Below are 24,235 nucleotides of genomic sequence, written 5' to 3'. Positions count from 1 at the left end.
CTTTTCCTTAAATGTTGAAGAAACACACCTGTGTCAGCTTACATTTTCATCACTTTTGGGGTGCCCCCACCTCGCCCACCCTATAATTCTACAGTTCCGCCACTGCATGTTAAGTCTCTTCAGTTTCAGGATACGTACTGCTGCTGTGGGGATAGAAAACAAACAAAAAAAAAAACCTTCATTTGAGCTTCTCAGTGCGGCAGTAGGAAGAAGCAGGGCTGCGGTTGTAATGCTCCGGGACAGCTGCTTGTGTCGTGTCTGTCTGCTGAAATGAGTCAGCGCCGATCGGGCCTGGTTCAGTCGGTGGGTGTGCTGCTGGTGTGACAGATTCCTGCGGACTCCACCCTGTGCTGTATGTTTCCAGGAAAGCGCTCTCGTGCGCGCTCTCTCTCTCTCTATGTCTCTCTCTCTCTCTCCTGCAATTGACTGCTGCTTCACATCTGTGCAGTTGAGCTGAGAAGCAGGAGATCTGGAAAAGTTCCCCACAACCTGCTCACACGGGAGTTTTTACAGGACGAGGATCTTCCTGAGCTCCGTGGGAACCGACAGGACTGGGTGGAGATCTGCTTGAAGCGGTGAGTGGAGCCGGTCGGCCGTCAGCTTCCATGATTCATGATTCAGCTGCGTGTTTTTCAGAGCGCAGGCCGCCCGACTCTCACCTGAAAAGGCTTTTTGTGTGAAGCTCCTCCATCGGCTTTTCCAAACGCCCTGCCATGTTGTTTTTACCAGCTCTGGAACAAAAATACCCTAAAAGGCATGTTAAAGAAAAGAAAGAGAAAAATATGTATATTGCCGTGTCAGTATTGCACAGTGAATATGTGTAAATGCTATTATAGGATGATAAACATCTTATTGAACTTAACCCTGTACGTTTCCATCTTTTGGTCTGTGACGTATTTACACTTGAACCAGTCTGTGTGTTTTTAGGGCAGACATTTTAACTAGTCCAACCAGGAAAAGCACAACTGTTGACAGCAACTAGAACGATGGCTTCCTTCCAGTAGAGTCCCAGTCTGCTGGCCTGTACACACTTTCTGTTTTATACTTCTTTCCATAGGTATCTATAAGTTGTGGGCTGGTGTTCCACCAATCTCATGTGGTTCATTCATTCAGATGTCACAAAGCCTCCACAAGCACACGAACAGACTTTTAAGCTGTAAACATTCGTGGGGATGCTCTGCTATTAGGTCATAATGCTGAGAAAGTCAAGATAAACCTGCAGGTGTAACGTCTTCCTATTTTTTTGTAAGAGGAACAAATAGTATCAGAAAACTGGGGAAAAAAACTGTTTTGTTTTTATCTCTCTAGTAACACAGAACAATTTGAATTACTAATATAAGAAATTACGTTAAGTGTCTTAAGGCTGCCCTTTTCCACCATTTTGAAGAAGTTTTTAAATGGAAAGATGATATCCAGGTCATTTATAGGTCTACTTATATTGCTATCAAGTAAAAAAACAACAACAACAGATAAAAATATGTTTTACACCCTCCCTTCTATTTGCTATATGCATTTTAGCAGAATATCAGACAGACATTACAAAACAGCATTGCTTTTTGAAAGGATGACTTCTTCTCCTTTTTAATAATGGTTCTTAGTTTAGTGGTCAATCAGCTGTGCACACAGCGAAATGACAGGGTTCAGAAGGAAGAAGAGTAAAAACTCATCATCTCACAAAGGCTGAAAACACGTCATGGTATATTTTCTCAACAACAGCCTCAGATATTGTCCTGAGACAGGCTGAACATTAAGTACAGACCCTGTTTTTTTGTTTTTTTTAACAGTTTGTTGTCTTGTTTGTCATGGTGACAGTATAAATAGACATGACAGGGTCTTACTGTCGGCAGTATGTGTTTCAATGTTTGTAGTATGTATTAGATCGTATGGAGGTAAATAACCTTTTTACAGTGTTATTTCAGTTCCTATGTTTCAACACTGACTCAAAACGGCTGTATGACTTGCAGTTAGTGGTGTTGATGAGATAAATACTTGTGACAAGCACATGCAGGAACTCTTTGGCTTCTCTTGTACACCAGCCACAATGACATTGACACTTTTTGAAGCAGTTAAACTTGCTTAATGTTTCTCTTGCTGAGTGGTGACCAGCTTCTTCTTGTACTGTGACCGTTCGACTTAAGATGGGCTGATCACTTTTTCCACAGATTGTTTTCTGTCCCGTTGCTTGGTGCTTGGTGTGTGATGTAATGGCAGCTGGAGGTGGAGCCAGCACTTGAATTCCTTCACTATGTGTGTATTCCCCTAAAAGTCCCACTGAGAATAGAGCACTGCAACTTTCAAAATAACTCAGCAAATAGCCCACCCCACACCACCAAAAAAAAAAAAAAAAAAAAAAAAAGGAACACAGATCTGCTTGTTGATGTGTAGTTTGGGTAGATTAATATATGTCTTCTACAAAACTGCAAAATCCTTTTAGGAGATATGCTGAAATGTCAGTGAGTAACATTTCAAAGCTTGAATGTGTGCTGAAAAAGTATCAACGCCTTTCAGAAACACAAGCCCCCTCTCATTACACTGGGTGAATCGGTTGTGGTGTGGTTTATAATGAAACATTTCCCTCAGACATCTATGTGCTGGTCCATGACTGAGCCTGTTGGTGGCTTTGTGAAGCACACTGCTGAGTGAATCCACATGTTCACGTTAACCTGATACAACCCCACATGGATCCAAGCTCAGGTCGGACTATTGCTGAGCCAAAAGTCTACAGTGATAGACAAGTGTGTGCAAACATTCACAAACACCCGCATCATGATTATACGTACATTTGATATTGTAACATATTGAGAGTTCTTTCTCTATTTCAGGCATGTTTTATGCCAATATTTGTAAATATGTTACTGCATGCCAACTATAAATGGCTGAACTGTTTGTTGTTAAAATGTAACTGTGAAGTGAAGACTATGACAAAGGACATCTGTACTTTTTGTCAGTACTATGACTGTTTTGGATCTGTGAGAAAATCTTTTCAGCTGCCAAATGCTCAACTGTGTTCAACCAACAGCTGCTGACTTCCTCTGAATTCTGCTTGTCGTCCCCCCCCGATATGATACTGAACACCTATGCAAGTTTCTCAGCTGTAACTGTAAATCGTCCCAGTCAGACATGTGAAACTTAAAAGTCACCATTCACTTTAGAATAGATTTTTTTTCTGTGTGGATTTTAAAAATACAAGGTTGTTTTCACATCCATCTGTTGAAAGGGAAAGTTTCAGTATTCAGTAAGCAGTGAGGCCAAATGTTATGATTAGTGTCAGAAAAATCTTTGTTGATTGTGTTTACACAAAAACTGTGTCAAGATTTAAAGCCTGTTGTGTGCATACAAGGTGGACGGACGTCACAGGTTGAAGTGGTAAACATAAGAAATGAGCCGAATCTGCATTATTTGGGGACATTTTCACCATTTAAGTGATTTAAATATTACCACAAGATAACTGAACAATCACTGTGGAAAAGCCAGTACAACATTAAAAAGCTAAGATGAGTATGTGCAATAGCAGTATAAGATCAACTGGGTTAATGTTATTTTAATTACAGCTTTAATGTGACTTTCACTCTTCTCTCTCTGGCCTTTATGCTGCCTCATATTTGTCCATTAAAATGTGAGACCTAAAGTGTATCTTCTCCTTCTCTCCACACAGTTGTCATGTCCAGGTCAGACTACCCTCCAGGGTACGATGACTCCCATGGCTCCCTGTATGGGCCTCAGGGGGGCAACTACCCTCAGCCTCCTGCGTATGGCTTCCCCTCCTATGGCGATCCACAGCCGGGCCATCCCTCTGCCCCCTACCCCGCTGGTCCAAATGCCCCTCTGTACCCAGGCCAGCCAGGGGGCTATCCTCCTGGCCCTTACCCGGGACAGCCTCAACCCGGCGGGCATCCAAGATCAGGCTACCCCGCCCCACCTCCCATGCCGCCTATCATCCCTCCCACCATACCCTCAGATGTGCTGAGCTCCGGTAAGAGGCTGAAGTTTTTAATAAAAGGAAGTGCGTATTAAAATCCCAATAAGATAAAGTGTTGCATCTTGTGTGTCTCAACTCTTCAGATTTGTTGCTGCTCTTTGTGATCAGATTTCTGTTCAATTGATGCAGGTGATGAGTTTGCAGCAGCTGGCAGCAACTGGGACAGCCTGAGCATCCGACACGCCTTTATCAGAAAGGTAAAGTGCACAGATGCACCGAACTGGCTCCGGCTAGTTCACTTTGCATTTCACTATGTTTTTATTTTGATCTTACAAAGATTTGATCACAAGCATACTTCTCTAAAGTTGAGGCCAGCACTGTTCCTCCTCTTTCATAACAAAACGCTAGAAGCTGGCAGAAGTTGACATGTGACACAAGTGATAAAATTGGATGCAGAATTGCTGTTCCTGTTAAAGAAATGCATGAAAATTCTTAATCAAAATCATAATGTTTTATATATATATATATCTATATATATATATATAGATATATATATATATATAAATTAGTCCAGTTTTGTTTTGAAACCGAGCTCTTTACAAACATTTTACATTTGCTTAGTTGAATAGAGGTTAAATTAATTCTACTTTTACCAGTATCTTTTTCTATTTTTTCACACAAGGATCTGTATATACATTAGTAAAAAATGGTAAATAATTTCAACAACTTCTGAAATGGAAGCCTAAAAATGAGACTGAGGAAATAAAAAAAAAAACAACAGCATTGTCTATCATGTTAACACTGCTGTACAAAGCTCAGATTTAGTTGTTTTTCTTTATTTAAAGCCGTTTTTAGACAATAATCAGGCGGGTATTTGAATATGAAAAGTTATTTGTCAGTTACTGGACTGAAAGCTACAGTGATCCACTGCTTTAGCTGGAACTCTGGGTGTTTCCTTTTGTGCTTGTTGTGTCACGTTAGCTGGGCGGACTAATTAGTCATTATGGAAAATAACTGAATATGGACACTTTCTGACATTTGGTTGTGGCTGTCTATCGTTTAAAATTTTATTTAGATACATATGAAATCAAAGTAGGGCTCACCCACATCTGCCAACTATTTAGTTGTTTGGACTCCAGGTCTCTCGCTCATGACGCCAGTTAGTTTTTGATTTTTTTTTAGACACACTGTATATAACACCGCAATAAACGTCTGAATCATCCAGCCGTCTTCTATACGGCCTTCATCCGCGTGTCGGCTGGCAGTTATTTGCAGTTTGACGAATAACGCTACGTGCATTTAGCAGGGACTCTCGTCCATCTTCTTTTGTACCCGTTCAGGATTGCAGGGTGTTGAGTAAACTGGGCAAACTCTCACACACACAGTCGCAAACATATGGACAATTTCGCCTTCATTAATTGGACGGAATTAAATTGGCAAAAAAGGGGTATACTTGGAAAAAAGCTGATGCACATAATTAATCCCACGTGGGGAAATTCAGTCATCACAGCAGCTCAACGTTGCACAAATACTTAGAGACTGACAGGATAGTTGCACACAATAGAAAAGACTATCTATATATTAATAGATCATTAGATAAATATATATGCATATAGACCGATGGAAATTATTACATTCTAATTTCACCCAATAGCCCTGACTTGAATAAAGTGATAAGGATTGTTGGATGTCAGTTTACACAACGTTTCAAATGAACTTATTGTTGATCGAGAGTACCATTAGTGAGTACACAGACATTCGTATGGACAGGTGAAGAAGTTAGTTTGTTATTAGAGGTGACCGTCAACTATAAAACTACCAAGTCTCAGGAAAGTAACGACTGGGAGCCATGCCTCTCTGGAGGCCAGCATTGTTGTTATTGTCCATCTACTGGTGCATGTGCCGAAGAACTAGTTACTACATCTGTTGTTATGAGCATTTCAGATAATTTCGCCCCATTTTCACTGAGATGGGTTTGGAGCATTTTCGAAAAGTTCCGCCTTGGCAGCCATTCTCAAAAGGTTGCATTGTCACTGTCTCTGAGCACAGTTGTCTTATAAAGGGACACAAAATGCAAGAAAAGCTTTCCGTTTTCACTTGAAAACGTTGTGTAAATGGGGCCTCAGCTTAAGTGAGCTGGTGAGCTCTCACCATCACGACAATCCCTGGGTTTCAACACATTTTTGTATGTAATTTGCTTGTTCTACCTATGTATGCATGTGTTTTCTTTGGGAACTCTGGCTCTATTGCACAGTATCAGATGATTAAATTGGCAGAATGTGTGACTGTAACGTTTACCATGTAGGTATGAACGACGGATGGATGGATATCAGTTGAGTTGGCGGCCTTTCGGCTTGGACATTTGCTCAAACTTCACCAAAAAATTGCGGTCACAATCAAGACCATGGATGGACAGACAGATAGATGGATGGATGGATGGATCTTCCAACTCCTTCTCAAATCCAAAGACATAATGTTAGTTAAGGTTCATTTATCGCTGAACTGTGTTGGACTGAAGATCTGTCCTGGATCACCTTCTCAGCAGGGAAACTTTGGTTTTTTGCTCCAGGGGAAGCACAGGGAGCTGTAAGGTGGGATAGAAGCTGCTTTCACTTGGATTTGGTCCTGCTGGGCACATCACGTCAGGTCTCATGTTGGGTCTAAATAAGACACGCTGTGAAATATACCGTAAAGAAAATTTAAGTTCAAAGGGGGGGAGAGAAGCTAAATGTGGTTTTGGAGGAATGTACCAATAGCAGATTTGTAGTTTCTGAAATCTTGCTATATCCCAGAGGGATGCAGTTTAGTTTAAATTTACCCACAAATACCATGAATCAGTATGAAGGTTGGTAGCATGACAAAACGGTTTGATAAAATGAGAACTTGGAATGATACGCCTCCAAAACGGTTTGGAGTAATTACAAATCAAATTATAGACAAACCTGGAATCTGTAACCTGAATTAATAATACAATCCCACATATCAAATGCAATGCAGCTGTAATTTTTTTATATTGCATCTTATATAGAAATGTATTACCCACAGAGTACGGTTCACAATTGATGCTTAGAAAAAGTGTTTATATCCATTTATTCATTATTCACAACTCACGTTAGAGTTTCAGAAAGTTGTCGCCAGTCCCCCGACTGTGGATGAAAAGCAGATTTCACCCTAGACAGGCTACAGTTCGTCACACAGCTAATACAGACAGACGCAGATAAACACAGTCACACCTCTGTGCAATGGACTGTGGGAGGAAGACTGAGTACTTCGAGAAAACACTCATGAATACAGGGAGAACGTGCAAGCTCAAGGGGGGAAGAAAAAAAAAAGGGTGAGGGAGTGAGAGTGAATAGTAAATAAATATACACTGGGTGTAAAATGTAGTTCACGGAGACAATGGTGTTATAATGCCCGACGCCATACACGTCAGTTTATGTGTGCGTGATTGGTTCTAAGAGTGGCTCAAGTACGAATCAGTGTAGATTATTCATGCAGCACAATTGCTTTACTCTCATAATGAGATTCCATGATTAAGAATATAAAATTAATTTTTGAGGGCACCTTGGCCAGCAGGGCTAAAAGTTTATACCTTATATACTTATTGTTAAGAAATCTCCAAGTCATAGTGGATTGTGGCTTCCCGCTTTTATTCTGAAGTGGGCGCTTTTATTGTTAAAGGCCGAGTGGGCACGTCCTTCCTCCTGTGCACGTTCTGAAGCTAACACGTTTACGGTGATGGAGCAGTCACTGACAATGTGAGCTATGATAATATTGCTGTGAAAAGAATGTGTATATGTCTCCTACCGTTTGTAGTAGTGTTGAGTTCGTGGAGGGATTTGTGTTCGTTTTTGTGCGTTAGCATTATCGCGATTAGCATTGAGCTAACCAGGTTGATTTGATGACTGGATGTTTATGGGCATTACGTATTTATGGACATGATTCGATGTTATAGTGAATGTTGTTTACTGCATTTGTTTTACAGTGTGCATCATGGTAATTTACTTCTTTATTTCTCGTGTCTTTTCAGAAACTGCTAAACTGTAAACTCACCATGGCAAACTCTGTCTAGTTAAATACTCGAACTGTGTGCTCCGTTCTCTGCGTTGTATGCAGAATGCACCACCGTTCATATGATTTCCTCACTAAAGGACTGAAATTTCATCTGCTGTCTCGTGTGCTCTCTGACCGGAGCCCTGTAGTGGTCAGTTAGGCAAAATTAATCAGCAACAGAGGTCGTATTCCTCAACAAAGGGTCCTTCGAGCCGGATTATTGACAACTACAGAATATGGCATCAGAGGGCTATACAACGTCCCGCCCTCATAGGGACGCACAAGAGCGACAAGTGGGACAGCGTCGCACACCTGGACATCTGGAGGAGTACATCCTTGCCAACAATCCTCACCGGCCTGCCCCTTCCTCCCACTCTGACGATGATGAGCATGAGGAGCAGCGGCCACAGCAGCAGACAGCGGACAAGTAGATGCAGCTTTTCATCCTGGTGCAACTGGTTGAATCCCTCCGCAAGAGCGAAAAGGAGGAAAAGTCACTCACAAGCTGTGTCAATACGAACATCGACAACGTCGTCGTCAAGAGCTGCTAGAGCACATCACATCATTCCTGCAGGAAGAAGGGGATGAGGAGACCCCCACAATGCTAGAGTTACCATGCCCACTCAAGTACAAGGACAGTCTCCACTCTCAGACCATTGTTCATTCTCTGAGCCACTCCCCTTCAGCTGAGAAGCAAGTGCGTAACATGGAGTCTCACATTGAGAGACGCACAACAAGTGTGATCTTATCAAGAGAGGGAGAAACTGAACTGAGGGACCACCCGCCTGCTATTACAAGTGAAAGCAACGTCTGCATTCACACCAATACATCCAGTCCCTCAGATGCACCCCGACTCCCCCGATTCGATTATTTCCTCTGGGATGATGACGCCAACCTCCGTTCAGAGGCCTCTCTTAAGGTCAGTCCCCTTACAGCCCGAGAGGACAGAGGCGTATCGCTGTGAGGATGACGTTCCATACAGGTACCAGCCTCAGGTACAGCAGCCATCAGCCACTGCAGCCCTGCCGTCAGCTTCATATCAGACGCCGCAATCATCAACAAACTATCCTCCAGCTCAAGTCTTCACAACTCGTGGTCTACCTCAGTATGTACCCATGCCAGGGATGAGTAACACCACTGCAGCACCTCAGGCACGGTTCCCGACAAGTCAGACTACAGTCTCACACAATTTTGGTCCACGACCACACTCCACATATGGTGTGCCCAAACCCGAGATCCCAGATTTCACTGCGGATAGTGAAAGGGAATTTGCTAACCTGAAGTTAGCATTGGACAATCTGCTTGAACCCCATCTGGAACTGTCTGAAAAATTCAAATACCATGTGTTACTCAAACATCTTATGCTCCCTGAGGCGCAGATGATAGGTCAGTCATGTCGACATGATCCATTGTACGAATGGCAGGTGCTTCCCTTTGGTACGACAAGCACCCCATGCTGTTCCATCTTCGCACTTCAGCAACATGCTTGTAATCATCAGGACACCCATCCTGAAGTGCTACAGTCTGTTCAGCAGAGCTTTTATGTTGATAACTGTCTTGAGAGTCTTCCCACTGCAGCGATAGCTAAAGAGAGAGTCGACCAGTTGCGCACCCAACTAGCAGAGGGAGTGTTCGACCTGGTCTGACTCCACCACAGTTTTGGAATGGCTCCAATCTGACTCCTGTCGTTATAAGGTGTTTGTCGGAACTCAGGTATCAGAAATACAAGAACTGACTGACCGGCAGTCCTGGCGCTATGTCAACAGTCCAAGGAATCCAGCCGATGACATGACCATGGGAAAAGTCACTGCTAGATCTTGCAAAATCTGGTCGCTGGAGTCAAGGTCCACCATACCTCAAGCAAAGTGCAGAACATTGGCCGATGAAGCCAGAGCAAACTAAGACAGCGGACTCATCAGAACTTAAAGGAATCACCTTTTGTTGCTTCCCGGCTGTGGAGCCCTATAATGTTCCTGATACCAGTCAGTTTAGCTCATCGGAGGAGTTGGTAGAAGCAACACTGCAAGCTCACGGGGCGGCCACAGATGGACACGATCAGCTCCTCAGTCACAGAGATGCGGAACTCCTACTGCTGAGAGACTGTCAAGCTCGTAGCTTCTCTGAAGAAGTGGCAGCCCTTAAAGCACAGAAACCTGTCCCAAGTCACAGTCGTCTCCTCAATCTCGCTCCAGAGTGGGATGATGATACCTGTCTCATTCGTGTGGGGGGAAGGCTGCGAAGATTACAGAACCCAAGCATCGGAAAGATTCATCCAATCGTGCTGGATCCAAAACATCCTGCTGTGAAACTGCTCATTAAGAATATGGATGAACGTCTCTTACACCCAGGCACAGAACGAGTCTATGCAGAGTTGAGAAGACAATACTGGATCTTACAGGGACGTCAGGCTATCCGACATCACCAACTGAAATGTTTGACCTGTCAGCGCTGGAGAGCACAAGGAAGGTGCCGCAGATGGCGGACCTTCCTCCACTACGCCTCAGACTGCTCTGTCCACGCTTCTATTCGACTGGTGTCGATTGCTTCGGGCCTTACCTGGTGAAGGTGGGTGGGCGGACGGAGAAGCGCTGGGGTGTGATATTGAAGTGCCTCACAACTATTGCAGGGCACATTGAGATTCTGAACTCTATGGATGTCGACGCCTTCCTCCTGGCTTTGCGTCGATTCATTGCCCACCGGGGTCGTCCAAGGGAAGTGCTATCGGACTGTGGTACTAACTTCCATGGTGCAGAGAGAGAACTACAACAGCTGGCAGCATATCAGATTGAGTTCAAGTTCAATGAACAAACCTTTTGGCCTGGATCGAGCTCCACACTCCTGGACTCAAAAGCAAAAGTCCCAAGGTTTAAAAGATGGGAGGGATTTGGGTTTTTTTCATGAGTACCATCGCACTCCATATGTCCTCTTTTTCGACGCTCTTCCACCTCTTTCTGTATGTACTACTTTTTCTGTCCTTCCTGCCTCTCCCTCTTTTTCTCCTCCTTTCTGGCTTTCTTCTCCACTTTCTTCATCTTGGCTTTCGCTTTGTCCGTTATGGAGGCGAGCCTGTCCAGTTTGCTGATCCTCTCCAGAAGAAGCTGGATGTCCAGGTTTGCCCTGTATTTGTCCTCCATCCATTCGTCCTCATGGGCGATCCAGGCCTCCTCAGTCTGTCTGGACTTTGTCAGCAGCTCCTCTGTTGTCTCCTTTGCCCTGGTTTTACTTTCCAGCTGCTCTTTCAGAGCTCTGCATTCCAGCACTGGAAAAGGTAGCTAGTAAACGGTCAATGGACTTCACTTAAATAGCGCCTTAAAGCTGCGTGAGCAGCCCAAAAGAGCTTTACATGGTTCATCACATTCACACACCAATGGAGGCTGCAACCAGGCAATGCGCTGTCTCTCCAATGGGAGCAGTTTAGTCGTTGTTGAAAGTCATACTTGAGTAAAACGTACAGATACTTTGCTGGACATGTACTTGGGTAAAAGTGAAAGTCTCACCAAGGTCTTTGTCTTTATTAGCAGCCTGGGTCTGGAGTTGTGTGACCTCAGCCTCCCTGGTCTGCAGGGCCTGTTACAGGGTGGCGACCTCTGAACCCAGCAGGCTGAATTTCTGCTCGTGCTGATGTTGCATGGAGGCTTTCTCATTGGCTGCCTCCTGCAGCGTAGTGGCCAACACGTTCTCCAGTTGGCCTTGGAACTCTGCATGTGGCTCATGAGGGTGGTTGACTCTTCACAGACTTCATGGAGTTCCATCTTGAGACCTGCACACTCGGCTTCTTTAAGGTCCAGAGCGTTGGTGAGGTCCTTCACATTAACATTGAGGAGGCTGTTGTTGGCCTCACTTTTGGCCACTTGCTCTTCCAACTCCTCAAAACGTCTTCTCCAGACCTGCTGCAGCTCGCTGATTTGGTTGGTTGCCTCCTGCGACTTCCTGTCAGCATCTGCTTTTTGTTCTTGGAGGCGACTTTCGGGCACCTGGACCTCCTCCTCCTTGGCCTTCAGCCGCTGGTCCTTCTGTCAGAGCTCCAAGTTCAGCTGTTCTCTGTGGAGCTCTAGAGTGCTGATCTGGCTCGTCAAATACTCTCTCTCCTTCATCAGCTTCTTATTTTACTGGTCCATACTGCTGTGGTGCAGCTTGACCTCTGGCTTTTCCACAACCTGCCCTTCACCAATGTCAGGACGATTGCGAGTTCTATGCCGTCTCCTGAAGGATTAGTCATCAATTATTAGTGTATTGTTTGTGGAACTACAGAAAGGCGTGTTTGATGATCTGTGTTTGTTGATTGGTGTTTGATTATAGAGAGAAAAAAATAAACTGACAACACCCGTTTTTGAAATTCTCTATCTTCTTGTAACTACACCCGAGGGGTGAAGAGTAAAAGCTGAAGAGTTCATGCAATTCAGGTCAATAGTTTTAGCAAAAATTTGGTACACACACACAGGTCAGAGCTGAAGGTGATCTTCTTTCAGCAGATAATTGGTGGACAGCCATCGCTGTAGCTAATGCTAATGCTAACCACTGTTGCCTATGCCGATACAGCCAATGCAGCAGCAGCAGCACATTATGTCCTACAGTAAAAACACAAGGCTATGCGGAGATGAATGAACAGAGAAATATCGAGTTGGTCGAACCAAAACCTGACGTAATTTAATCTTGACGGCCGCCATGATTGTATGGGAAACACCACTTTACAATCAAAACCAGCACCAAATGCCAACAGCAACGCCCAACTAGTCCAGAGAAAGTAAAAAAATAAAAACTAGCACTCACCATCACTGGGAGCCGAAATCCATCCTGCGATCCATTTTGATGACTCGCTCCATGAGGCTGCTAAAAACACTGCTATTCCATGTTCCGGAGCTTGTACTGAAGAGTCAACATGGCCAGCAGAACAGCTTGTTGTGCTCCCAGCTAGCTGTCAGCCAGTCGCACTGTCGGTAGTTTCCAGCTGTAAAATTCTGCGCAAAGCCTTGTCTTCCTCTACTCACAATTTCCATTTCTTCTGCAAGCAGGCGCCATGAAAAAGGCACCCGAAGCAGGTCCGCTATCGTATCATCCGATCTTTCTGTTAAAGGAGACATATCATGCTTTTAAATCCTTCCTTTTTACATATAAATCATACAGTTGTGGTCTATACAACGCGAAACTGCAATGCTTGGGTCTAAATTCCTCATGATTAGAGCTCCACAGGCCCCTTTTCTACCCCTTTTCTGATGTGCTTCTGAGAGCAACTCGTTTTGGGGCGGTCTCTTCAAATGCAAATGAGACACTTCATACCCCTCCTCCTCTCCAGGTTGCAGAGGTGACACTCGGTTCAACGTCACCCTGTTCGGCCATCTTTGTAGTTTGATAGAACAGATACAATTATCTAGCGGCGCAGAAACTTTATATTCACACATTATTTACAAAATGTCAACAACGGAAGATTTGTCCATCCAGCCATACATGTTGGAGCCAGAGTCGGACCCGGCGGAGCGAGATGAAAATGACGATGATGCACCTACAGAACAACGTCTTCATATGGATGTAACGCAATGGTGTGTTACTATATTTACACTAACTTCTCCATCCATGCCCACTACTACAATACTGCCTGTATTACAACGACTATTTAACACAGAAGTTACATTATAATCTAAAACGAGCACACAGCGCTAACATATGAAGACGGTGCAACTGCTAATGCTAACAAAACAATGACAGGGACGTCTTATCACACTTTTTAGCGTTATATACAGCTTACCGAAGTGCTCTGTTCGTCGTCTCCATAGATAGAAGGAACAATCAGACGAAGTCTTTCGGCAAATCCTTCTTTATACTGGCGGAGGTTGTTGAAGCAGTCATCCTTAAAGTGCTTCGCGCACACAAAAATGACCTTACCCACAGATGTGGGTACATTTCTGTGAAAAATAAAACTCAACCAGGCACTTCGAAAAGGTTCTGATGCTGGGAGACGGTGTAACGAAGCTTGTGGGTTACTACATCCAACAACCGAACATTTCCACTTCTCCTCTCGTAACTTCGGTTGGACTACAAAATCGCAGCGAGAAACAAAAATGGCGGATTGCTCGAAATGTCGATGTCCTAATTTGGCAGTTCCGCTGAGAATACTGTGACGTCATTGTTCAAAAAACGTAATAGAGAATAGAAAAATCGAAACCGATCGCAAAATATGACCAAAACAGAATATAAAGATATCAACGGAGCACCTGAAGAGACTACTTTGAACTTTTCTGTACTTCTAAACACTCTAAATATACAACAAAATGCATTTAAGGGCTAAAAAAGTGGATTTAGCATGATATGTCCCCTTTAAATTAGCCGCCATCACCTCCAGAATAGCAGATAACTGCGTCATCACGCACCTGCCCATTGGCCAATCAGTCAAGCTCATTTCAATGAAACACCAATACTAGCACGAGAAACTCCATAGACATATATATATATATATATATAGAACATACAGCAGAAGATGATTTGTTGAAGTCTTCACAGCACAGCGGCACTTTCATTTTTTTGGTTCAGCCATCTTCAGGAGTTTACGAGAATCAGACGCAAATAACCTAGTGTTAGAGAGGAGCAACAACATCATATCCAATGTAGATCATTCAAAAGAACCTAAAAAAAAAAAATTGCACTGAGCTCCTCTTATAGATTGATTCCCCAATTACACTTTGTCAGATATTTTGTCACGTTTCAGGAAGTGCCATGTAATAGACAGCCATTGAAAATCCATCATACAGCAGTGTGTGTTTTTTTGTGTGTGCAAATGCGTTAATGGTGTGCATATGCACCCCCCAGGCATACACTGGAGGACTACGTGCGGAGCTTGTGTAATGTCATGGCCATGTTTGCTTTTCCTTTTTATTAATTAAACTTAAGTTTTTTTTTTCCTCTTCTTTTTCGAGCTGCGAGCTAATGACTGTAACTGGTAGTTTAAATTCCATTTCCACCAAATCCCACACCTCAGGAAGGACATCCAGTTTAAATCCGGTGTAGGTACCAGATCTGTCCGGGGCGGGGATTGCGCATGCGCTCAGGCTCCCGGATCGGTCCGGGGCGGAGTTCGTGCCTGCGCCTGTTTAATGACGTCACACACAATATGGTCTACGGCAACTCCATATAAACAAACTACATTACGGGCTGGATCGATAGATCGATAGATGGATAAACTTTTTCATAAGAATTCTACTTTTGTCGCTATGTCCAATATTATAATATTGTGTATGTATTTGGAAATATAATGAAAACAGTCACTTATCTCTATATTATATCTCTACATTCCTTCTCATTCATGTGGCCACATTATTTATCTTCAGTCTTGGAAAACACTCAGTTTATTGTTTCACCTGCTTGAGATATGAGAAACAGACTAAATGTCACTGTCACCCATCACAGGTCATTACAGCATTAAGTGGGCAAAACAAGGACACTTCATAAAATCAGACGAAGCACCACCAGACACGTTCTGCCTCTAAACTCTCCTGAAGTTAAACCAGACAGATCACTGCTGCTTCGGGACATTCTGAGGCATAAAACCACTCGTAGCGTCCGGTTCACCTCACACAGCCTTGTTAGAGGCTGCTTCTGGAAATGTGACGGCTCGTACCACCTTGCTGGGTGAAAGCGGAAAAAGAAAAGAGATGTAGAGAATAGCTCCAGAATAAATCACCTGCTGCATCTCAGTGTGTGCATTAAGAAGACTACTGCCTTTATTTATGTCCGTTTGACCAATGATGTGTTTGATGTGTTTGTTACGACCTCATCATACTTCTGGAAGTAGGCCTGCCCTGACATTGGGTTGGTCTTATTGCCAGTCAGAAAAGACGTCCCATTAGTTCACATGTGAAAATATTATGTGAAGGATTGTTTGTCTCGTTAACTTGTGGCCTTGACTGTATCACACCATCCCAGCAGATTCAGCGTTTATTGATGAATGGTTTTGTTTTATTGTTCTGATAAGACACAGATGGCCAGACGCTGCCTCAGCATCTTTGAACGAAGGCTCTCTATTTTACTGTTTTTGGTCATAGTAGCATAATTATTAGTATAAGATTATGGTATTTAGTGTTATTCAGTGTAATGTTCTTCAAGGGATAAAATTTGTTTTTGCTTTTAACATAATTTACATGTCATATTGTGCATTCGCACATTTATGCGTGAATGGGAACTTTAAATGCATCCACTCACCTTGAAGGTAATTAGAATGACACAAAAATCACAAAGTAAAATACAAACTAAGCTGATTTTATGTAGTTTTTTTGTTGTTGCTGTGATTACCATATCTGTATATGTGTTTTTCAGGTTTATTTGATTTTGGCATCCCAGCTCATCGTCACCACAGCCATCGTGGCCGTATTCACATTTGTGTAAGTGTGTTTGTGGGTGGGTGTGCGTGTGCGTGTGGGTGGGTGGGTGCGTGCGCGTGTGCGTGTGCATGCTTTAAATCTTCCTCTGTTTCTTATAGCCAACCTGTGAGAACATTTGTGCAGAGAAACCAAGCTGTGTACTGGGCATCCTAGTAAGTGGTGTGCCTTCTAAAAGTGACATGTTTACGGAGGGATCTCTGCAGAGTGTTAATACAGTAATCTCTCCATGTTGATATCCCAGTGCAGTGTACATCGTCACCCATCTTGTGCTGGTCTGCTGTAAGGGTCCCCGGTGAGTGCAGCTGCTTTGGTTTCACAAAAACACAAAAAGAAATATTTTGTGCAAAACAATTTTGGTATTTTTTAGTCTCACTGAAAAGTTTTTTTTTTTTTGTTTTGTTTTTTTAATGCAGGAGGAAGTTTCCGTGGAACGTCATTCTGCTGTTCATCTTCGTAAGTTGATAAAGATGTTGATTTTCAGACTAAGTTTATATTTTATTTGTGAATAGTCTAGAACAATGAAAGAAGCTCACCCAGTTTAAAAATCATTCTCTCCTTTTTAACTCTGCTAAACATTGTAAACACATACATGCTGAACACACTGGAGAGAACAAGGTTCACCTTTCAACTTTGATTTTTAATCCTTTTTTTTGTCTATCTATATACTTTAAGCAGTGTTTTATGTCTGAAATGACTAACATAACTGCATTTGATATTGAGGGTATTATTATTGCAAGAAAAACTACAAAGGTATTTGGTAAACGTATCAATCTGCAAATTAATTCTTGGAGACACTGGACACATATATTGAAAATAATCTATTAACAGTTTTTCAAAGCACACTGATTAAATTTTTTAATATATTAATTTGTCCATAAAAATAAGTCAATAAATTACAGAGAATTGGAGCCTACCCTTTTAAAGATGTTTATGTCGGTTAAAAACAAATACATTAAATGTTTGTTGCCATTAAACTCTAGATTATTGTGAATGTCTCAGATTTGTTTTTAATATGATTGTGGATTTTTTTTTTTTTTTACAGACTCTGGCTTTGTCCTACATGACAGGATCCATATCCAGGTACATCAAAGAAATGAGTTCTGTCTGCTCATCAGGATATACACATAAACAGGGTTACCTCAGTATTAAATGAGAGTTATCTTTTGCTTTCAGTTATTACGACACAAAAGCAGTGTTTCTCGCTCTGGCGATCACTGCCGTTGTCTGCATCGCCGTCACCGTCTTCTGCTTCCAGACAAAGGTGGGTGTCCTCGCCACTGCCAGCCGGCTTGTAAGGCCCACAGCGTATTCATTCACATGTTGTAACACGTCAGCTGGTGATGTTTGTGTCCAGGTCGATTTCACCAAGTGCCGGGGTTTTTTCTGCGTCCTCGGGATCGTCATGCTTGTGACGGGCATCATTACAACCATCGTGCTCTCCTTCAAATATGTGAGTTTGAGCTGATGTGAATGACAAATTAATGTTCCTTGACTGATTTCCAGGTTTTCATTTTACTCTAATGGCTGCTTGTCATTGCAGATCCCATGGCTTCACATGCTTTATGCAGCTTTGGGAGCCATCGCCTTCACTTTGGTGAGTATTTGACTTTGATGCTGATCGGAGAGTTTGGAAAACAAAAGGCTTTCATCATAACTTGGTTCTACTTCACAACAAATATGTGACTGAAATAAACTCTAATCATATCAGTTTACTAAACCTTCTGCACACACACATCCAACAGGCCTGTTGTGCCTTTTGTTTTGGTAATGACAGATCTTATTTCTCACATGCTCCATCACTGCTTGCATGACTGATTTTGATACCTGACATGGAAATGATCCAAATTCTGTTTGTGTTTGTCTTGTACTGCTACAGTAGACCCTTAACTTTCTTCATGGAGTCCTGACACATCCCATCTCTGATTAAATTAAAGCAGTTATCTGTTGTGCAATTGCAGACAATTCTACTAAACTCTGCCATGTTGATGCAAGCTGAACTGATTAGAAATGACTAAACATGGAGATATTCTATTTTTAAAATGTAAACATATTTGGTCGCTATCTCTGTGTATTGAAACATTTTTTTGTATTATATAATTAGAAAATAAACTTTAACGCATTTCCTAATATTACAGTAGTGTAATATAACTGTAGTAATTTCTAATATGTCAAATTGAAAACGGTACTTGGTCACATTAAATTGGATTTTCCGTCACAGAAATCAACTTACTCCAGGATTTGGAGGAAAAGAAAACTGAGTTCCAAAAAGAGGCGATGCTGTAACTTTTCTTAATTTTAAGTCGTGTTTACACTTGTAAGACTTGGTCAGGTTAAAACAAGCACAGGTACAATTGAAGTGATCGTTTGCTCCAACTGAAAACCAAATCCCATCGTGTTTAATGGGCAGGTCTTGGTTCTCATTTGAACAAACTGAGGTGATGTTCAGTCGGATGTCGTTTGAAGTCAATCCAACCCCTTTAGTCCAGACGAGAAGTGCAAATCATAATTGATGCGCACATTGTAGGACTTCCTGGTGCTGTTTTGTCAGCTTGATACACTTTATAGGCTCTTGTGAGCTCTTAACTCTCGTAACTCCACCACAATAATCCAATGTGCTTTGTGTTGCTTTTAGCCCAGCAGATAACACATATTCTAAGAGTTCCGTTGCTGAAAAAACATTGCAACTGTCCTGCGTGTTTTTTGTTGAACATTTTCCTCAAGTTTCAATGTTGAATCAACCCAGGTTTTCACGCTCTGTTTTCAATGCTATCTTTGTGTCTTGTAGTTTCTGGCGTATCACACCCAGCTGCTAATAGGAAACAGGAAGCACTCCATCAGTCCAGAGGAGTACGTGTTCGCCGCGCTTTCCATTTACACAGACATCATCCAGATCTTCCTCTTCCTGCTCCAAATAATTGGCGCCTCAACAAAATAAGTCTGCAGGGATACAACTTGGATCGGCTCGGTCCGGAAAAGAATTGAGCACCAAAACCATTCCAAGCTTTTACAATCCTTTTGCTTCAGTCGTTACAAAATGAGCAATTATGCTTAGAGAAATCACAACACACTCCAGGGAAAACGTATAAGGGCTGAATTTGACATTTTGTTACCATGTAGGTCAAACCTATGCACAAAAATGCACTTTTTCTGATTATCTATAGCTGTCTATTTCTCTTTTTTAAAGGTACAATCGGTAAGAAATTTTCCAATCTTGTTGGAACACTTTTTAAAGCCAGTAGATTTGAGCTTTCAGTTCCTCTATCAGAGTCCACCATGGGTTGACTGGGCTGCGCAGCGGGTTAGTGGTTGGCACTCTTGCCTCAGTGTACATGGCCCTGGTTTAAATTCAGGTTGGGCCTTTCTGTGATCAAAAACATGAGTTTGATGCTAATTGGTGACTCAAAATTGTGTGTACCCTCGCCAAGATGGAATACGAGAACCTCCAGAGACTCCTTTTCTCCTCTTGTTGCAGGGTAGTAGATATTGGGATGGGATCATTGGAAATAGCTGGTTCACTTCAGAATTGTGGATTTCAGTAGATGTTTGGCTGTTTTCAAAAGAAATCTTACATATTGTACCTTTTTAATCATCTTAATAGTAGTTAAATAATATATAGACACTGATTCAGCGACACCATTTATATTCCTCTTGCTGCATTTCACTTTGTTTGCATGTAGACATATTTCCTCAACTCAATATACTTCTGATGTGATCTCTAGTACAGTAGGTGGTGGTTCACTGTGACATTTTATCCTTAATCGCTTCAGTCCGAGTTGATACCGACGCACAGCTCGGTCCCTTTAATGGGAACCTCAGATCCTTTCTTTTGAGTTCATGCTCAACTTTGCTAATGACCTTTAAATATCTATTATCACATAGTTGCCCTTCATATCACTACAGTGCCTTCGCCATGACAATGTCTCTCAGATGACTTTTTTTTTTACTTTTCAGTACAGGGTTATCAAGAAGCTCTTATTCATATTGTTACATGTGTATTCTGGATCAAGTGCTCAGTTACAGTCACATTTGAGTCAAATGGGGAGTGCCAGCAGGGCAGGATTTTTCACAAAGGTCGATTCAGTCGGTGCCAAGGTGTAAAATGACTGTAACATTTGTAAAGGTCAGTGAGTTGCAGCCATTGTAGCAGTGGTGATTCATTGTTGAGATGATCTCTGCAGCACTCAGCTGGTTCCCTGAACTCCACTGATCATAAAGTCAGACCAAAGTTACACAAATAAACTTTATTCCAAAAAAAAAAAAAAAAGAACAAAGCAAAAATTCTGAATGTAATTCACAGGTAGACTGTTGTGTAGATTTATGGGTTGTAAATATATATATATATATATCAATGCTGAAGAAGAATCTGCCTTTTCATATGAAATAAAGATTTTTTTTTCGTTGCGAGTTTGAATGCAGTTGTAATGATCAGTATGTTTAAATAATCATAGATCTTTTCCATTAAGTCGACATTTGTGTTTTAATCAAGGTGCAGGGAAATATTTGCAGTTGTAAACTATCGCTCCAGTTTAACATCGTCTGTGTTGTGGCGATAGCGGCTTCCTTCATAATGTCCTTCATTTGTTTGTCGCATCCTTTGTCTGATCTTCAGCTGCTTCAGTCGGTTTTTGTCCACTTGTCTCTTGGCCAGGAGAAAGCCGATGATACCTGTAGGAAGGCCGATCATCCTAGCCAGAGAGGGCAGAACAAACAAACATTTTCCATGGTTAACAGTTTGTTATATGGTACAAAGGGTGAGATTTGACAGGTGGATTAAGGTTTGAGAGCAAATATTGTTGCACAAAGAGCAAAGCTTAATGTTACCCTCCTAAAAGATCTACTGTAATTTCTGAACTACTGACCTGCACGCAACAAATAAAAAAAAGTCGGAGTTACGTGATGCACCTGAACGCATCACCATGCTCATTAACTCATAAAAATCCATAAATTAGCTGCAACATTGTTTTAAGCCGCAGGGTTCAAAGCGTGTGAAAAAAGTAACATCTTATAGTCTAAAAACTACAGTACTCTGTAAGAAGACAGTTTTAGCCACAAGATTGCAAAAACTGCTAGAGTATCCCATTTCCAAAAGAACATGTATCTAACCCGCTGCATCATGTTTCACAAATCTAACTTACAGTTGTGTTCAAAATAATAGCAGTCCAACAGGACTCAATCAAATAAATCACTGTTTTGGGTAGAAATGGTATTACTCCATGGCAAATATTTTACCAGGAGGTGTAGTAGTAGTAGTAGAGTCATAGAAAACGGTCTGCGGAACTGAATAAATTATTTGAAAGGGTCGCGTTCAACATAATAGCAGTGTGGAGTTCAATTTGAGAAGTAAAATAACAAAAATAACAGTTGTCAATTAGGTGAACCTTATTCAAGGATGAAACCAGGACAAGTTGTTCATTTTTCTCTGAAAACCTGAGAAACATTGATTGTTGCTGGCGTGGTTCAGAAGAACAGCGTACTTGGATGTTTCTTTTCTCCAATCAACATTTACATCAATCAAGAAGTTCAGAAAATGACTGCTTGGCGACACTGATCGCTTCAAAACAGACAGCAAAACCAGAGAGACATGGAAGAAAACAGAAGACTACCATTTGAATAGATAGAAGACTAATCAAAGAACACAGACAGTTTTCAGACAATCCCTAAAGTCTGAATTGAAGCCATGGTACACTCTAACGCACACGTGTCGAACTCCAGGCCTCGAGGGCCGCAGCCCTGCACGTTTTGCATGTCTCCCAGCTTCAACACAGCTGATTGCAATGAGCAGCTCGTTATCTGGCTTTGTGCTGAATGTGATGATGAACCATCAGGACATTCAGGGGAGGGAGACATTGAAAACGTGCAGGGCTGCGGCCCACGAGGATCTGAGTTTGACACCCCTGCTCTAATGTCAGTGAAGTATGATGGTGGAACTGTCATGATATGGGGACGTTTCTCTTACTTTGGTGTCTGGCCTTTTTTTCCACATACCAGGGATCATGGATCACTTCATATATATATATATATATATATATATATATAAAGCAGCATCTGGGTTCAAGGCCAACAAAATGAAAACTATGGAGTGGCCAACCCAATCCCAGGAGCATAATCCAACAGAAACTCAAAAACGCTTTTTTGTTTCTGAGGCAAAACCAAGAAGTGCAGAGGAACTGTGGAATGTTGTTAAATCATCCTGGACTGGATTATCTCTTCACCTGGTGCCAGAAGTTGAGCCAAGCCATGCAACACAGATGTGAAGCAGTTCTTATGAACAGCGGTTATACAACTAAATATAAGTTATGTGATTCGTGGGAACGGTAATTCCTAAAGATTAAGTTTGGTGTAAATGTTTGAGTTTATGAAAAAAATAAGACAATGCAATTATTTGAACACAGATCTTTCCTTTATTTTTTGTATAGTACTTTTAAGAAATGATACATTCTTCTTCCTGGTTTGATTTAGAATATAATGTGCGGTGTTCCCAAAGCATGGAAATGAAGTATAAGGATTTTTAAGCCTTACTTAAGTTTTTTTTTTTAACACTATTATTTTGAACAGAACTGTATAATTCCATGTTTGGTTGGTACTTTGAATTTTGCACACACAATAACATGCATTAACATTGGCATTATGGACTCCCCAAATAACTCAAGAGACATGTTTTGGGATTGTTGGCGGAAGTAGTCTGATCCAGAGAACATAAAGCACAGGGTGAACCTGCAAACTGTCCTGAGATGTGAACGTTTGCTGGTGAGAGATTGTCTTTCCAGCTTTGTGTCAAATGGTGGTGGTGGTGGTGTGGTCTATTCTCAAATTTTAAATATAGAGTTGAGATCAGGGTGAGGTAAACTGATTTTACCCAAGGGTCCTCATGCAGCCCGATTTGATCTCGATTAGACCAAACCAATAAAATTAAACCGCAATAACTCAGATTTAACAGCAGTTTGGTTGTTATTTATACAGTGTACATTCAGATGATGCCTACATCCCTGAACAAGTAAAGTCTCGAAAGAAAGATAAGTGCAATTTTAACATTAGGCCATTTTCACTCTTCACTCATTTGGTTTGGATCATTGCCTTCTGGTTATGCTTACAAAAGTTCAACTATCACAGTAACTTGCATTGTAGAAATAGTTTCTATAATGTTTATTTCCTGAAACTGTTGTCAAAACATGACTTATAGCTTTGTAATCATCTGCACTTATGTCTTTATGAGAACTTTGTTTACTGCTATGTTTATGTACAAGTTAGTATAAAGTGCACACTGACCAGGCATATCCGATCTTCATCATGGGGTTTTTTGCTTTTCTCGTGGGGATGTACTCTGGTCCCTCATCCTCCTCCTCCTCCGGCTTCTCTTCCTCCTTCCTCTGGCCTGCGGAGCTCCGGGCCTCCGTCTTGGAGCTGCTCATCGGGGCAGCGGAGGACACATGAAGCCGCACCCGGTGACACACTGCCGGGCTGGGACTGCTCTGTGTGAGGAGCCACCGGCCGGAGACGAGGTGCACTCCTTTGGAACACATAGACCAGATGTTTCACATTCACCTGTCCTCCGCAGAGAGAACAACGCTAACTTTGTGTAAAAACGAAAACTCCACCTGCTACTTTATCAGACGCCACAACCTTTCTAGCGCAAATGAATCCGCAACAACCACTGACACCGATAAGGCGATGTTGAATCAACCTATTTTTGCATGGCATTTTTTAACGACAAATGTTAAGGATTAAAAATGTTCGTTTACCTTTCAGTGTAGTCCTGAGAGCTGTCACACAGGGCGCAGCCATGTTGGTTGAGTAACAGAATTCACGCATGCGCAGTGGCGTTTTGATCTTCCGCCCCCCAGTGGATGAGACTCTCAACCCAATTCAAAATATATATTTTTTCTTTTAAATGAAA

The 24,235-nt window shown here is 42.0% G+C and overlaps 2 protein-coding genes across 3 annotated transcripts; one reads left to right on the top strand and one right to left on the bottom strand.

Moving 5' to 3' along the window:
- The first annotated feature begins 186 nt into the window (after window positions 1-186).
- LOC308110097 (protein lifeguard 3-like) lies at window positions 187-20,745 on the top strand. Of its 2 annotated transcripts, XM_080464177.1 has the most exons (13): window positions 187-352; window positions 449-575; window positions 3,656-3,973; window positions 4,109-4,176; window positions 16,277-16,341; window positions 16,440-16,493; window positions 16,583-16,633; window positions 16,755-16,794; window positions 17,384-17,421; window positions 17,515-17,602; window positions 17,696-17,791; window positions 17,882-17,935; window positions 19,127-20,745. In XM_080464177.1, the coding sequence occupies exons 3-13, from the start codon at window positions 3,661-3,663 to the stop codon at window positions 19,274-19,276; spliced, it is 1,017 nt and encodes a 338-aa protein (XP_080320303.1). In that variant the 5' UTR covers window positions 187-352; window positions 449-575; window positions 3,656-3,660; the 3' UTR covers window positions 19,277-20,745. The 2 variants fall into 2 exon arrangements, with proteins under 2 accessions (XP_080320303.1, XP_080320302.1); XM_080464176.1 differs by lacking the exon at window positions 187-352 and having other exon boundaries at window positions 368-575.
- LOC308110152 (uncharacterized protein) lies at window positions 20,721-24,151 on the bottom strand. The gene is made up of 3 exons (XM_080464275.1): window positions 24,081-24,151; window positions 23,608-23,848; window positions 20,721-21,026 (listed from the first exon to the last, which is right to left on the bottom strand). Exons 1-3 carry the CDS (start codon window positions 24,148-24,150, stop codon window positions 20,855-20,857), a joined length of 483 nt encoding a protein of 160 aa, XP_080320401.1. The 5' UTR covers window position 24,151; the 3' UTR covers window positions 20,721-20,854.
- Window positions 24,152-24,235: the final 84 nt, after the last annotated feature.

The sequence above is a fragment of the Lipophrys pholis genome (assembly GCF_963383615.2).
Source record: "Lipophrys pholis genome assembly, chromosome: 1".
NCBI lineage: Eukaryota > Metazoa > Chordata > Actinopteri > Blenniiformes > Blenniidae > Lipophrys > Lipophrys pholis.
This window is presented reverse-complemented; position numbering and strand designations above follow the sequence as displayed.

What these genes read in the sequence shown, in the direction of transcription:
- LOC308110152 (XM_080464275.1), bottom strand. Translation starts at nt 24,150, where the DNA reads ATGCGTGAATTCTGTTACTCAACCAACATGGCTGCGCCCTGTGTGACA. An exon ending in TCTCAGGACTACACTGAAAG is followed by an intron (nt 23,849 to 24,080) that starts GTAAACGAACAT and finishes TGTGTTCCAAAG; the next exon opens with GAGTGCACCTCGTCTCCGGC. An exon ending in ATGAAGATCGGATATGCCTG is followed by an intron (nt 21,027 to 23,607) that starts GTCAGTGTGCAC and finishes CTCTCTGGCTAG; the next exon opens with GATGATCGGCCTTCCTACAG.
- LOC308110097 (XM_080464177.1), top strand. Translation starts at nt 3,661, where the DNA reads ATGTCCAGGTCAGACTACCCTCCAGGGTACGATGACTCCCATGGCTCC. An exon ending in CTCAGATGTGCTGAGCTCCG is followed by an intron (nt 3,974 to 4,108) that starts GTAAGAGGCTGA and finishes CAATTGATGCAG; the next exon opens with GTGATGAGTTTGCAGCAGCT. An exon ending in ATGACAGGATCCATATCCAG is followed by an intron (nt 17,422 to 17,514) that starts GTACATCAAAGA and finishes TTTTGCTTTCAG; the next exon opens with TTATTACGACACAAAAGCAG.